The sequence below is a fragment of the Mauremys reevesii genome, linkage group 8 (genome assembly GCF_016161935.1).
Source record: "Mauremys reevesii isolate NIE-2019 linkage group 8, ASM1616193v1, whole genome shotgun sequence".
In the NCBI taxonomy this organism is placed as follows: domain Eukaryota; kingdom Metazoa; phylum Chordata; order Testudines; family Geoemydidae; genus Mauremys; species Mauremys reevesii.
This window is the reverse complement of record NC_052630.1, coordinates 8,406,323-8,422,247: the sequence shown is the minus strand read 5'-3', so window position 1 is coordinate 8,422,247 and position 15,925 is coordinate 8,406,323. Positions and strand designations below refer to the sequence as shown.

The 15,925-nt window shown below is 40.4% G+C and overlaps 2 protein-coding genes across 5 annotated transcripts in view; one reads left to right on the top strand and one right to left on the bottom strand.

The window, feature by feature from the left end:
- The first annotated feature begins 7,097 nt into the window (after positions 1-7,097).
- Positions 7,098-11,054, top strand: LOC120369866 (rho GTPase-activating protein 24-like). Its single transcript, XM_039483602.1, has 2 exons — positions 7,098-7,594; positions 9,050-11,054. Exons 1-2 carry the CDS (start codon positions 7,290-7,292, stop codon positions 9,300-9,302), a joined length of 558 nt encoding a protein of 185 aa, XP_039339536.1. The 5' UTR covers positions 7,098-7,289; the 3' UTR covers positions 9,303-11,054.
- Positions 11,055-11,132: 78 nt separating this feature from the next.
- The window catches only part of MAPK9 (mitogen-activated protein kinase 9), a 57,898-nt gene continuing 53,105 nt past the window's right edge, over positions 11,133-15,925 (bottom strand). For 3 of the 4 annotated variants that reach the window (XR_005583473.1, XR_005583475.1, XM_039483599.1), the window contains one exon: positions 11,133-12,390. Coding sequence is in view for 1 of the 4 variants with exons in the window: in XM_039483599.1 (XP_039339533.1) it covers positions 12,365-12,390 (26 nt within the window). In the remaining 3 variants the exon portion in view is untranslated. The remainder of the gene's footprint in view (positions 12,391-15,925) is intronic. The other variant, XR_005583474.1, reaches the window with a different exon arrangement.

The window sequence follows — 15,925 nt, the reverse complement described above, 5'->3', positions numbered from 1 at the left end:
TGCTCCCAGAACTGGCCGGCTGCTGCTGGCATATCTCCGTGCGCCCCTGGCAGGGGGGAGAGGCGGCTCTGCACACTGCCCCCGCCCCCAGAACTGTCCTCATAGCTCCCATTGGCTGGAAAGCAGAAACCGGCCAATGGGAGCTGTGGGGGCGGTGCCTGCGGGCGAGGACAGCACACAGAAACCTGCTGTCCCCCTCCCCTCAAGGGACGTGCAGAGATGTGCCAGCAGCAGCCAGCTACAACCGCTTCTGGGAGCAACGTGGGGCCACAGCAGGCAAGCAGCCTGCCTGAGCCCTGCTGCGCCGCTGGTCGGGAGCCATCTGTGGTAAAAGTTCCTCCCGGCCACAGCCTGCAATTCATACCCCCTCCCCCCCCAAGCCCCCTCCTGCACCAAACTCCCTCCCAGAACCCACACTCTCACCCTCTCCTGCACTCCAACACTCCGCACCAGCCCGGAGCACCCTCCTGCACCCAAACTCCCTCCCAGACCCTGCACCTCCTCCATTAATGTGCGGCCCATGACAACTTACCAAAATTCGTGGAGTGCCCCACCCTGTGAAAATTATTGCCCACCCCTGACTTCCACCCCAGCAAGCCATAGTTAGCCTGCTGATGACCTTTCAGGGAAGTTCATACTTCAGTCAGCCCACAGTATAATTCATGTCTGATAAAATGTGAATGGACTATATTGTTTTCTCTCTCTTCTTTTTTAGAGATCAGAAGAGAAACACAAGAGCAAGAAACTGGCATCAGACCAGAATCAGGAGAAAATCCTGTAACTTTCCTACAAAAACTATTTCAAGCATGTTTCATTTTAACCACACATGGCAGCATCTCTAAATTCCAGGAAGAGGTCATTCCGGACACGGAATCCTGCATTCCATCCAATGGATCTACAATTAGTGCAAAAGAAAAACAATTTTTCAAAACATCCCAGGCCTATGCAAGCTGAAGGTTTGGATCCAAGTTCTTCCTCTGCCTCAGGGTACAAACAAACCAAAAATACAACTTGTATTTCTGTCATTGACCTTTAATTTGGAAGGAAACTAGTGCAAACAACCTATTCCATTTACTCTCTCAGGAAGGCCATTTTGGGGGTTTGTACTGCAGTGTTCCTGTAGACTGGGTGTTTAAACTTGAGGATAGGGGCAACAACAATGCTGGGTACTATTGTAAATGATCCATCTCTTTCACTAGACAGCACGGAGAGTTTGTGCTCCGTCTCTTAAGTACTCTTCCAGCTCCTATCGCATTCCTCAAGGCCTTGGTATTGCCAACGTTTGCAATGTTATCATGAGTGCAGTGCTGCCAAACCTCCATGTTCAAAAATCTTGAGACAAGCCCTGAAACATCATGAAATTGGCTCAGAAATCCCAAGATTTTAATCTCTGTAGTGAATCCTATTTTGGGTCTGATTTCTGAGCTCTCAAGGAGAAGTGTGTGTGTGTGTGTGTGTGTGTGTGTGTCCATGCACCTTCACACATACATTTCAGGGCACTTAATCTGAAATGGACAAAGTTTACACACACTGGTGAGAGGGGGAGAAGAGAACATTTCCCTTTTTCTACTCACTGATCGGAAGGACTCTTTCCCCTACTCTTAGCATGGGGACTTGCTGCAGCTTTTTCCTCCAGGCAAGGCTCCTGCCCCTGCTCTCCTGCCCTCCAAATGATGCCTTCTAGCAGCTCCCTCCCCATCAGGCTACTGCCCCCCTGCCCAGTTCCCTTCCTCCTCTCTTGGGACACTGCCTGGCCCACTCTCCTTTGCCCATTATGAGGAGCCCAACAGCAGTGAAGGAAGGAAGGGAGAGCATAGTTGGGCTGGAGGGAAGGGTGCACATATGGTCTCTTCTCTTACCCCTCCCTGCTCCCCTTTGCTGCCAACCTCCTCCCCAAGGCAGCCCATGCCCTGAATGGGTCACAGCTGCTCCTCATCCCTTCTAAGCTCAACAGCAGCAGCAACTTAATTCCCCCAACACACTGCAGGATGGGGGCGTTAATGGAGGTAGACACCCTGAGGGAATCCTCCCTCCTCTGAAGGTTGAAGATGGGGACAGGGGCTGGGGGACTCCGGGAACCTGGTAGTGGGGAGTAACATGGGGAACAGGTGCACCAGGGAGCCAGGGCCTGCATTTTTGAATTTTCATCCTGTGGTTGTCACACACACACTGGGGGTTGGCCAAGGAGGTTCAAACACCAAGAAGATTGACCAAAAATGTGATATTTTCTTTGCTTAAAAAAAAACAAACCAAAGTTATGATTTTTAGTCCAGTCTCATGAGCTTTTGGGTTCTGACATGATTTTTTTAACCCCATGGACCTGGCAATATTGTGACCCTCATGACAACTAATTTCCATCAACCAGAGTTAGATTGTCAGATCTGTCAAGCCCCAGGAATGTTTGCATACATCTCTCTAAATAGCTGGTTGGACCAGATTGTCCTTTCCTTTTCACCAGCCAGGCAGGTGCTCTAATAGGATTTACAGGCACTGTATTGGAACACCCATGAATCTGCCTCTGGTTGTGTTTCATAAATCAAGCTGTCTGGCTTTGCACCCTCACTTTTTATGGCCTGTGCTGACCTCAGTTTGAGAGCATTTCCAGAATCCTGAACACAAATCTCCGTGTAAGGTACCTGCCACCTATTCAACTTTCCCATTCAGATGAGCTGTCAGAGATTTCCCAGACTCCGTTGTATGTTTAATTCGTTCAAAAAAGTTGTTAATATTAAGGATGAATTTAGCACTGACACCAGGAGACAGCTCTGACATCCTCTCTTCATCCACAGCATAGGTCCAGCACAACAAACTTCCCCACCAAGCCTGATCCACGTGGACTACCTCTCAAGGTGAAAAAAAGGGTAATTAACTCTCAATGCCCATTCAATCCTTGGCTGCTTTGCAGAGTGCCAAAGACACCAATTAGTGCCACTTATGGTGGTGACACTGGTTCTGAGGAACTCAAACCGTTAGAGTCATTGTATATGCTTTACCAAAACCCCATCAGCTAGAATTTACAACCTTACATTAAATTAAAAAAATCCACTGACCACATGAAACCCATCCTAATATATGTATGTATGCAGTGCACATACAAGAATGTGCTCAAGCAGTCTCCATATAATTTAGATAGTAAGCTTGCTGGGGCAAAGACTGCATCCTGCTCCTGTTTTCTAGCACACCAAACATAATGTCAGCACTCAAATAATATTCAGGATCACTAAACATGTCACACAAGTGGCCCTATCAAACTGATTTGTTAGTGGCTTTGAGTTCTATCTTTCTGCAAAAGTACAGAGGCATAGATAACATAAATGCGAGTACATCAGTATTCTAACTCTGAGAATTTGAAGTTCTTGATATTACTTTTCTTAAAGCATTGGGATTAGGAGTGTGTGCATGTGTGAGAGAGGGGAAAGGGGGCTCATTTGTATAAATCCTTTTTTCACAAGATACAATTAGCATATGGAACTCACTGCCCCAAGACAGAGGCAAACAATTTAGCAGGATTCAACAAAAGGATTGAATATCTAGGTGATAAATAAGAATATCCTCAACAATGACACTGGCTGAAGTATAAGTATATGTATGGATGTCCACTCTGATGCTTCTGGGCAAGCAGACAGATCACTAAAAGCTTGAGGTTAGGAAGATACTTCCATGATAGTCATATTATCACATAATTGACAACTATGGTTGTTTTACACCTTCCTCTGAAGCATCCAAAATGAGCAACTGCTAGATAAGATACCAGATTAGATCAGCCAGTTTTGCCACTGGGCTAATGCAGTAGAGCAGTTCCTGTATTAAGGTGCACTGTTCTCAGATTTGTTGTCACCACCACCCCTTACTACAGAGGCGTTCTTGTGGACTGCCCACCAGAGGCATTGACAGAGCAATTGCAAAGCTACAGCTCACTTCTTCAGATGCATAGAATGGAACACACAGACAGGCGATATTTATACATACAGAGAACATGAAAAACCTTTGCAACTGAAGAAGTGGGCTGTAGCCCACGAAAGCTTATGCTGAAATAAATTTGTTTGTCTCTAAGGTGCCACAAGTACTCCTGTTCTTCTTTGAGCATACATAAAATTAAAAAAAATGAATGAATGAAATGTTGAAGTGATGCTTGAGTCACTTGTACTTCTTTGGTTGAGTTAGTACATTGTCAGGCAAAATGTGCGTCTAATGCGCATGGGCAGCGACTTAGATTGCAAACTTCAAGGCACAGACCATTTCTGTTTTATGTATGTACAGTGCCTAGCACACCCCGGGGCTGCAGCCTCTAGGTGCTACCACACTACAAATAAACAATAGTTCAGATAGTGATAAAATGCTACATAAAACACAGGAACATAACTTTGTGAAACCAATAAGAGACCCATCCAGAAAGACCAAATCCATCCAATATCCATCTTCTCCAATGCAATCCTCAAGAAGCCGCTTGCTGAAGTCTTTGCAGATTATTTCTGCACACAGATTTAAACCTGCTGAGTCTGAAATAGCCATTGAAAAAGTCCTCAAGATAATAAATACTTTCAGAAAGATTTAGCATTATAAAATGTTTAGGAATTATTTATTTTTGTTTATTTTCCATCTACCACCACAGACGATGTCATTTGCAGAAAATAAAAACAGTGACAGAAGTGTAAGACAGTCAAAGGATGTGATAGGAAGTCACTTCTAAAGGCAGAAAGTGTCCTCTATATAATTCTGTCAGGGCCAGTTTGAACATGTAGTTTGCCCTACTTCAGGGGTTCTTAAACGTCATTGCTCCATGATCTCCTTCTGATAACAAAACTTACTACACGACCCCAGGAGGGGAAACCGAAACCTGAGCCCGCCTGAGTCCAGTCGCCCCAGGCTGGGGGCGGCAGGGGAAGGGGGGGTGATGACAAAGCTGAAGCCCAAGGGTCCTGTTAAAAGAATGTCTGACAAGAAATTCTACATTTGAATGAAAAGAGGAAGAAGGTCTTTCACATTTGTGTAAGTAGCAGCTGGTGCTCCTTCACAGTTGTCTGCCTCTCTCTCCCACACACACCCGTTTTGTCAGAAAGTAATTTATCGTAAAACATAGAGAATCTCATTCTTCAGAGACTCCAGCCATCTGTTATTTATGAAACATGCAATTGGTGTAAAGCAATGACATTATTCCAAGAAAAAAAAAGTCTCTGGAGTATTAAGGCTTTTGTTTGGTAGCAATTGCCGTTCTTGATTTTTTTAATCTACTCACTACTTTACTTCTGCAAAACAGAATCTGTGGATCCCACTCCTTCAGTCGGCAGTTTTCTTGCCCTCAGTATGTGTGTAGTTCTTATCTCTCTTGATTCTTCTTATGATCATAATCTCAAGTCTTCTTCAGATTTACAGAATATTCAATCTGTTTATTCAAGTTTCAGAACTGTTTTCTATGGAGGAGGCTTAGAGTAAAAATTTCACAAGTCCCATTTACTTTCTATGATCTGCAAGGCACCTAGCAGAGCTCTGAGCACAGTGGGATGAATAATAGTGTGTTATTCATTTGAGAGGAGGGAGATACCTTAAAACTCATATAAAAGCACAGCTAGTGGATGATGAAGTCTGCCTTGGTGGCGGTTGGGAATTGTAGTCAAATTCCACTAAGCCAGCCCAAATCAATCAAAACAGTATTCCCATCTGACTAAAAGCTGTATAAGCCTTGTCCAGCAGGCTTTACAGGTCTGAGGAAAGAAAAATTCCATGAAGGATGCTGAGCTCCCCTACAAAGGCTTATAAACATTTGGCAATTTCACTCAAGCTCTCAAAGTTTCCCAGTAGACTAGGGAGTCTAATGGAAAGGTGATGACCAGTTTTTCTCTAGCAAAGGGGACCAACTTTCAATTTTGTATCTTCCTGTGGGACTAATCCACCATTTAAAATCCAATACATGCAAATCTAGGATGTAGCAAATTCATAACACAGCCTTTTAAAATAAAACAGATTATATAACAGCCTACCACTCTTAGAAAGAGGCTCATGAAAGCAACGGGCTCAAGAGATACTTTTAAAGAATATGTGGAGTAGCTTTTATTTTGTGTGAATCATTTTCAGAGGGTTTTTTCTTATTTTAAATACAAACTCTGAGTCAGGTTAACAGAAAAGATAGTAAGAACATCAGAAAGAGGGACTCAGCATGGATATGTGATAACCCTGGAAGAAAACATACAAAAAAATAAATAAATAAATGTGGTAGCTGGGCCAGCTAAATTTTCTGCCAATTTCTTATAGTTTATTTGTATTGGTATTTACATTGGTAATTTTGCCCACTATTCAAACCTCACCTTGTTCCTTGTACCAAATGGCTGAGGGAAAGGCTCTCCAAATTATTATTAAATTGCTTTAGTTTTAAAGTTAAGTGTATTTTAACTGTAATTACAAGCTTTTTTTCCTATTTAGTTTGCTGTACTTGAGTTATTTCTGATTATCCATAAAATGAAGCTGTACTTTACTTACGTGAATATCCTCTGAAAAGAGGCAGTTAAAAAAATAAATGTCTATTTAAAATGTATTCATGCTAATTTGTCCAACCGGAGCTGAAGTGTAAGTAGATAAAAAGAGCCCTAAGCTTCCTTGACCTCGGAGTTCTTGTCCTTGATACAACAGCGCTGAAGAGAGACTGAATAGCTTTACTTTAACCATTACCCTCTGCTTCCTTTAAAATGTGCAACAGTTGATGTCAGTGATAAAGCACATCAAGCTGTTTTCCATTCATGCAATTTTTCTCACGCCAGGCTGGCTAGACACAGTGCACCCAAAACAGATTTAACATGCCTCTTCCATAATCTGTGCAACATGGAACATAGGGAGCCTTGTATTTGTAGCATACAGACCAGATATCCCCTTCCGCCCCAGGTTACTGACAGCCAAGATTACCACAGCAGAAAATTTATCAGAGAAGAATGCAACTAGTAATTCAGACAGCTATGAAATGTGCCACCCACAGATGTCATTCATACTACACAGAAAAGATGGCGGGTACACAAAAGAGGCGGTGTCTCCTGGGGAAAAGAACAAGCCAGCGCAATGAGGCCATGCGCACAGTGGACTGGCACACAAACTTGAGGCGTCACCCATTCCATATCAAAAACAAAATCAGAGACTGAAACAAGATCCAGGCTCCAACAAAATGGACAATTTCCAAGTATTTGAAAAGCTTCAAACAGCTGTGGCGAGGAAGAAAAGTTTCACAGTCCAGGGTGAGGCAAATGCATGAAAACAAGCTCTTCTATAACAAAACGGAACAGATTCTTTTGCAAAGCCAGTAGGGCATGAGCAATACTGGTCAGGGATCAAGGACTGGCTCCCTATGTGAAATTATGTTTGAAGAAAACCCGACTTCAAGGTATTTAACCAGGTCTACCTGCCCAGAAGAGTCCCAAGAAACTAACACAGCCACTTCCAATGTTTTGGGACTACAGGAAACCTTGGGACATGGCCCAGGAGACAACAGCAGTGAAGCATCTCCTACTGCCAATGACTTCTCAGCAAATTCAACTTCAGTGCAGCACCATCTTGTCAACCTAAAGAAGCAGACATCCAGGCAGAAGGCAGAGTATGAAGCTAAAATTACAAGGTAAAGAATCTTAGACTATGAGCTTTCTGGGGCAGTGACTTTGTGATGTTTGTGTGTACCGTGCCTACTGCCAAGAGGCAGAGATCCCCAACTGGGGTCCTTGGACACTATTGCAATAGAAATAATGTTTTTTCACATTTCAAAGTGAATGTTTCTCACTGTCCAGTATTTACAAGAGACCAGTTTTGACTCATGTTACAGGGTTTAGGCTAATGTCATTTATTTAAAATTAATAAAAGCCAGTATCATTTGAGCTGGTTGGAAAATGTCAACACCTTTACAATTTCTTGGAGAACAAAGATTTTAAAATAAAATAAATAAATAAATCTGTAGTCTACTGTGGAATTCCTCCCCCACCACACACACACACTTTCAGTCAGCATGAAGAGTAGTACTTTGGGGGGTCGGTTTGGGGTTGGGAGGAAATAATCCAGGATATGAACAATAATAATACTAAGCACTGGCACAGCGGTTTATAAACTTGAAAGGAAAATTCTTTGCAACAGCTCAGTGGGAAGGTTGGCAAGTACGATCCTCAGGCCACTTAGTGAGTCAAAGGTAGACCTAGAACAAGAATGCAGCTCCTAAGTCTGTGCTCAGTCAGCTGAACAATGCCACCTGTTTATTATACAAATACCCATAACTTCTAAACAGATGTAATCACTAATTAGTTAGCTATAAAATTTCAGATAAATTATCCAAATGGAATAGTTAAATGATGATATACCTTGAAATAATTTTAGTGACTTTTAAAGGGGATATTTAAATTTGCCCTCAAAATAAAGAAGAAGTGCAATCTGCCTAATATTGAAGATTTGTTGGAAGTTTCTGAATTTCATAGGATAGTCAAAGGAGTTAATGATTTTGATAGCTGTTAATTTTTTCAGCATTAGATACAGAGGGTGTGCAAGGATCCTGAACACTTGTGAGAGTCCACTGAAATCTGATGTAAAATCCAATTGTCTGTTTGTGGAAGTAGGTCCTCCTATAGCTTCTAAGAGAAGACTATATACTGATTTATAGCCCCTCTCTTCCATAACTCTTAATATTAGAGGAATTGCACACAACCTAAGTCATAGCATCTGGGTATTTGTGCAGGAAATGTACAAAATTGCTTTTTACACTGCAATACAAGGTATACCAGCATGAGTATAAAATGGAGAATTGCATTTACCTTTGAAAAGGGAAGACAATTTTGTAAGCAGGTTTGGTACATTAACTCACTGATCTGCAGAAACTGGACAAATCATGAAGATGATGGGAGAGAAATGCATCAGCAACATGTTGAAGGGGGACCTAACATAGTTTGCTTTGGGGATAACAAGTGCCTCTCTACACACTTCTATTTATAGTATCACATGCTTAAAACCAAATGGTTTTTAAAAATTTAGGTTTTTCATGAAACAGAGACAGGAAAAAGAGCCCTATAAATTGCAATGTTTATCTTTCAAACAGCCTGGAGCAGCGGAACAAAGAGCTGCAATCGGAGATTAAGGATCTGCATTCAAAACTGGGTCAGCAACGGAAGTGGTACAGTCTGGTGGAGATTAAAATGCGAAATGCAGAGAGGGCACGGGAAGATGCAGAAAGAAGAAATGAAATGCTCCAGAGGGAAATGGAAGAGTTTTTTGATACCTTTGGGGAATTAACAAATGATGTGAAGAAGACAGAACAAAAACTGTTCAAAGTTTTTAAATCAATTAACTAGACTAGTTTGCAAAAAAAGAGCTGATATTTGATTAAATGACTACTGTCATTTCAATGCAGAAATTAGATTCCTAATGGCAAAATAAGCTTAGTAGTACACACTAAACTTCGTTAAACTTTTAATACAAATAGGGAATAAAACTGCAGTATTTAATAAACCAAGTTAGCAATGCCTACTATTAATTTTCAACAATCTAAATCACATTTTGAAAGTTATATGTTAAACAATATCATTTTTTTGCCTGCTCACATAAAAATCCTGTATTTGTTCAAGACAATCCAAAAACTGCAATGAGAACAGTACACTAATAAAAGTCACCTCAGCACGCAGTGGAAGAAAAAAATATATCTTTATTTGAACCTGTGCGAAGCAGAAATGATTATATTTCAGTCTGTCCATTTCCCCATCCACAAAGTAACTAACCAAATAGCCTTATTACAGTTGTACTTCTAAATTACCAATATAGTTTCTCCAGTCACTAGAATCAACACCAATTAATGAGCAACAAAGGTCAATTCAAATGCATGTCACAGGAGAGTTTAAAAACTTGCATTTTCCTGAAGCAAAACCAGAACAATAAACAACATAATTTATATGCTGAACAATGGGATAACTGATAGCCTGTGTTATGATTGGATACAATCAATAAATTATGTAATTATGGCCATTGTTTGCCAGTTCATATTAAAAGGCAAGAAGAATACAAAATTGAGTGACTTTTTTTAATAAAACCCAGGGGACATATTTCCAAGTCACATTTCAGTGCCTACGGCTAGTTGCATTTTTCCTCCTCCTCCTCAGTACCAGTATGACAATTGTTTTTCTCTGTTCAGAATGAAAGAAAGTAAAATTCCAGCTGGTTTTTGCCAAAAAAAATAAGGCTTATACAGAAAGAAAATTCCCCTTTTTGAATATCACTTACCACTGACAATATTTTTAAAGAAAACTTACCCATATGAATTATATAAAATAAATCTCCCTGAATTTATTTATTTATTTTTAAATCTATTTGGTCCCCAGCTAGCCTATTTGGAAAGAAACTAAGGCTACTTTGATATTTTTCAGATAATGAGCTCTCATGTGATATATGCCATGTTCAGATCAAATCAATGGGAAAAAGATTTTTGATGGACAAATACGTATTTTAAGACTACCAAATCCCCAATTGCTCATTATGATCTGTATTCAACAAAGCACTTAATTTTAATCACACTTCAGTGTTTTGCTGAATAGAATTGGGATTATTCATGTGTTTAATTTACAGCATGTGCCTAACTGCTTTGCTGAATTGAGTCCTACATTCCCAGTTATATGCCCAGTGTATGGTGATGTCATCTGTAGTTAAAGGCCACAAGAATTTCCATTATATAGTGTCTTAGTTTCTAACTTTCTCAAAAACTTACTTCTCAAGCTGAAATCTTCTGTGCGTTCAGTCCAAGGACACATATTTCTGAAAACCTGAGCATACACAGTGCATCAGTTTGGGAGTGAAAAGGTACACTTCTCCCATGTGAAGAGGAAGAAAAACAGAAGTGTGACTTAGGGGTATATGTCTACACTTACTGGGGATCGACACCGCAGTGATCGATCCACTGGGGGTCGATTTAGTGGGTCTAGTGAAGACCTGCTAAATTGACCACAGATCACTCTCCTGTCAACTCCAAAATTCCACCAGAACGAGACGCATAAGGTAAGTCGATGGGAGAGTTTCTCCCGTAGACACCACAGTAAGTCAACCTATGCTAGTAACGTAGCTGGAGTTGCGTAACTTAGGTCAACTTAGCCCCATAGTGTAGACCAGGCCTTAGTTAAAAGCTTCTCTTGTACTTCAGCTGGAGGCAGTAGAAGCTTGAGACTTGACAGGGACATTAGCCTCATGTGTGTATATTTGGTGGTACAGTGGAAAAAAATCAGGTTTGACTTGACCATGTCATAAGAGCAAAAAACAAACAAATCCCGGAGCCTTACTTTGTGTATGTGTACATTGGATCACATTTTATTTTAATGTATAGGTGCACAAGCAGGATGATTTGTGAAGGCGCAGATGGACTGAGTCAGCACTCCATAGAAGTGCTGCCTCATGTTATATGATTTGATAATATGTGCACTGAATAAGGAAGTCTGTGTTATCATCACGCTTCATAAGGCATAAGGGAGAGACTGTGCCAGTAAAAATATTCTTAATAAAAGAAAGGTTGTGGAACGTTTTTCATTGGAGACAGCTATCGTCTGGGCAGTCTTTGAACCTGGGCCAGTACACGAAGCCTCAGTCCTGTAAATAAACCTTAGTTCTATGAAAAGGAAAGAACAAGTTTGAGATCAGGAATGAGGTGCCAATGCAGAACATCTGATTGTAACACTGCCTCATGCTATATGATCCACTCATATGTACACCGAGTGAAGCAGGCTGTTTCACTCAGTGCTCAAAACTGTAAAATCACTGAAGCAAGGTTTTACAGACCCTTACTTATGAGTAAGGTGTATGCTATCCAGTCCACTCCACATACTCTCTAATCTCTCTAACCACATCACCCAATATCCTTCTTAAATACTATCCATGGTTTCTAGTCTTTTACCATTGCAAATTAAGTAAATTCACACTCATTTCAAGGCTTTATATAATAGCACAACTGGCTGAATTTTTGAACTGAGCTCTACTCCAACCAATTTACTCTTCCTCTCCTCCCACCCTCAGTTTTGCATCTTCCAACATGCAGCTCCTTTGGTTGGATCATTTGTGTAACAAATGCCTCATTACCTCCTGAAGTCCCACTTTCCTCAAGAATCCTTCCTATCTTGTTTTCACCTCTCCACGCTCTTCTATACCTGAACCGCTGTCTCCAAAGACCTCGAGGGTAACAGAAAGGCAAGATGTAGGACAAGGAATGTATTTCAGTATACTTTGTAAAATGCCCCCATGCAAACACAGCCAGGCTGCTCTATCGTCTTCTATTCTGTTCTGGTTCATGCAACAAGATGTCTTTCTGCAGCTGAACCAGCAACCTGAAAAATATCCTGCCATCAAATATCAGGTGGTCTAAGGATCTGGCTCTCCCAACTCTTCAGCCAGATAGTTGCAAGCAGCACCCTGTAGAGAGGAGAAAAAACTAATTTTTTTTCCAATAAAGAGAGATTGACACACAATCTGGTAAGGCATTTCAGTTCTTTATATAAAACTCAAACTCTATAACACAAGTTTGGACAAGACAACCAACTACAACCATCCATCCAGAGAAGTGGCTACGTTAATCCTTCATTTAAAATCAGGGAACTCAGGAAAAAGTAGCATGACCTTCAATAGCATGAAAGCAGCAGCAATTCTGGATTTTAACCTTCCTTTTTATATTGCAGTGTATAGCAGCTTTGCAAAATTATCACAAAATCTTACCAGGTCAGCCACAAAATCTTTTCCCCTACCTTTTACAAGGTTGACAGTGCAAAACGAACAATTACATGCCTAGATAACTGTGGTTGAGTAAAGTTTTTGAAAGCAGCTGTATGGCTCTTTCATGCAATTAAACAGACCAAACAGGAGCTCACTTTTTAGTCAGATGGTCAAAAGAGAATCATCTGAAAATTTTTGTACGTAAGCAACAGTTTTTTAAAATCTATAAACTGTGAGGGGAGTTAAACAGAATAGTATGAAGGTTTGGATTTTTCTAAGTACAGGACTGTGCAGACAATGCAGTCAGTAGTACCTGATTACTCAGCACTACAATACTCCTGGGGGAATTCTGCGGGGGTGCAGAATCCATACCTTCCACAGATTTCTGGGCTCCTCCGCAAAAAAATAGGGAAGAAAAGAAATCTGTGGGGAACACACACCCCTTCCCTGGCAGCAAAGAGCAGATCAACGGGGGCGTGGGGGGGGACGGGATGACATGCATATGTGCGTCCCTGGAGAGATGTTAAAGGGGTGGGGCTGGGTGCATGCCTGTGTGCGAGCAAGTGAGAGACACCACTCCTGGGCTTGGAGGTGTAAGGCTGTGTAAAACAGGCTCTGTCCCTAAGGCAAAGCAGAAATGTAACAACTAAGCTGGCAGGCTGCTAATGTTCCCATTGTTAGTTAATTGTTCCCATTCTTAGGGCTAGTCTACACTTACCTGCCGGGTCGACTTGGTGAGTTCGACTTCTCGGACTTCGAACTATCGCGTCTAATCTAGACGCAATAGTTCGAACTCCCCGCGCGCTCCGGTCGACTCCGGAACTCCACCACTGCAAACGGCGGTGGCGGAGTCGACCTTGGAGCCGCGGACTTCGATCCCGCGGCGTCTGGACGGGTGAGTAGTTCGAACTAGGGTACTTTGAGTTCAGCTACGCTATTCACGTAGCTGAACTTGCGTACCCTAGTTCGACCCCCGCCCTTAGAGTAGACCTGCCCTTAGTCAACTAAGGCTTCTTTACCTTGCCAGAGTGGTGCAAAGGAGCCTTATTGTAAATGACAGTAACAGAATCCTCAGCTAGGAAGGTCTATGTGCTTTCTCACTTTTTTTCCTGTGCCAAAAAGGCACAATGGGGTTAGATTACAGCTCAGGATCTATTTTACTTATCCATTAAAAAAAAAATGCAGGACAATGATTAGCAAAATTGTATGACTTTCACACAAGTCTAAGCAATTTAAAATGACATTCAACTTTACAGAACATCAAACACCAAAATAAAAGTAATGTAATTGAAATGAAAATCCAGGATTGTAACTGGAATGCAGGGTATTGGTAACTTAACTTTCATGTGTTTAGAAAATGCTGAACAGTTCTTGTGATTTTTTTCACCTGTATGGTAGATTAAATAAATTACCCAAATTATATTGCATTCCTTTTGACAAATCAAATATGCAGAATTTTGCTTTTTTTGGCACAGAATTTTGCTTTTTTTTTTTTTTGGTGCAGAATTCCCCCAGGAGTAACTACAATTTATGTCTCACAGTATATTTTCCATCTGGTATTAATATCCAATTGCTCTTACTATGTCAGGCTGTCCCAGTGACTCATAAGAAAACAGTTATAAGCAGTTTTTTAAAAAATCTCATTCACTAGAGTTTCACGCTATTAATTTTTGCATTTTAAGAACCGCTGGTTAACTGAAATTTACAATAACTGAATTTTTATCTTACAAAATGACTGGAACCGTATATTTTTCTAGTGCAACACCCTAGAGTAAAATGTGTAACTTCAAAGCAAGAAAACAGAAGACGAAAAGATAACGCTGCTGCAGTAAATGAAACAGGCTTCTCACGTACTTTAAGTTCACATATTTATTTGAAATTTTACAGTGGTTTTAGTATTGATGTTCTAAAATAAGACTTTTGAAAAAAACTCAAGAAACTAAATTTTAGATGAGGCTATTGCTAGCACGTCGGAGTTAGCTATTGACAACATTCCTTATGAAAGTTCTAGCTTTCTTGAAATCAGTCTGAAAACAAGGAATGACTGCTGTCTGTAAAAAATAGTTTAATCTTCTTGAAATCAAAATCCAGCATGAGACAAAATAGCCACTGCCATTACACAGAACATTTCCCTATTGCACAAGCATCAAGAATGAGATATGGCAATCAAAGCCAAGTTTATTAGGCAGAATAGGCCACTTTAGATATCTATACAGTTAGACTTAAAAGCACATCTCTTCTGAAATCACATACCATACTGTAACTAAAATAAAGGCCATACACTCTGAACAAGATATGTGTTAGGGCTTGATGCTATTTTTTGTGATAATTGGTAAACCCATAGAAAGAACCTATAACGTACACATTTTGGTGGGAGTGAACACACATGAAGACTTTTGAAAAAATTCTTGGAGAACAGACGTTTCAAAATGTGATTAGGCAAATGTTAAACATCCACATCATAAATACCTTATACAGAACATTCTCATAAAAATTACACCTGCTAAAACTAAGCAATCACAAACCATTTCATAAATACAAACACATTATGTTTGTGACTGAAATCAGGACAATCCAGGAAATTCTGTTAAGGTTGATATTTCATCTTCAGCTCATTCAATCACACTGTTGACTGAATTTCCTGGACTCGACAATTTGTATTAAAAGCTGTTAAATCACTGTAGTGTACTTGCATTTGATACCCATTTCTTTCTTGCTCAAAATTTCAGTAAAATCCTGGTAATTTAATCTATAGACCAGAAAGGCATCATTGTACTGGACAAATCATATTATAGTAACCTTGCATTTATTTGTCTCTATTTAAGCACATCTCTTACATGAAAGACTAGAACAGCACTTTTGGCTCTACCAGTACATAATATAATTTTGGCCTTCTGAAAGAGAGTTATGTATTGATAGAGTTTTGTTTTTAGAAGTTTTTTATTCATCCAATAAACTAATGGCTCCAAAGAGGCATTAACCTATCATGGAAATGCAAACTACTGTAAGAATTTTTCTGAATTTTATTTCAAAAAGCTGAAAATGCACATTAGCCAGTTTAAAGTTTAAGCTGCCAGCCATTTGAAAAAATATATATATCGAAAGTGACAACCACATTGCTAATCTGCCAATTTCATTAAAAAAAATAGCACCAATCAAGCATCTGAAATTCACAAAAAATATTGCACAAATATGACCTTTAAGTTACCAGTTTTTTCCTTAGAAGACAGCAGTGAGC

What these genes read in the sequence shown, in the direction of transcription:
- LOC120369866 (XM_039483602.1), top strand. Translation starts at nt 7,290, where the DNA reads ATGAGCAATACTGGTCAGGGATCAAGGACTGGCTCCCTATGTGAAATT. An exon ending in TATGAAGCTAAAATTACAAG is followed by an intron (nt 7,595 to 9,049) that starts GTAAAGAATCTT and finishes TCTTTCAAACAG; the next exon opens with CCTGGAGCAGCGGAACAAAG.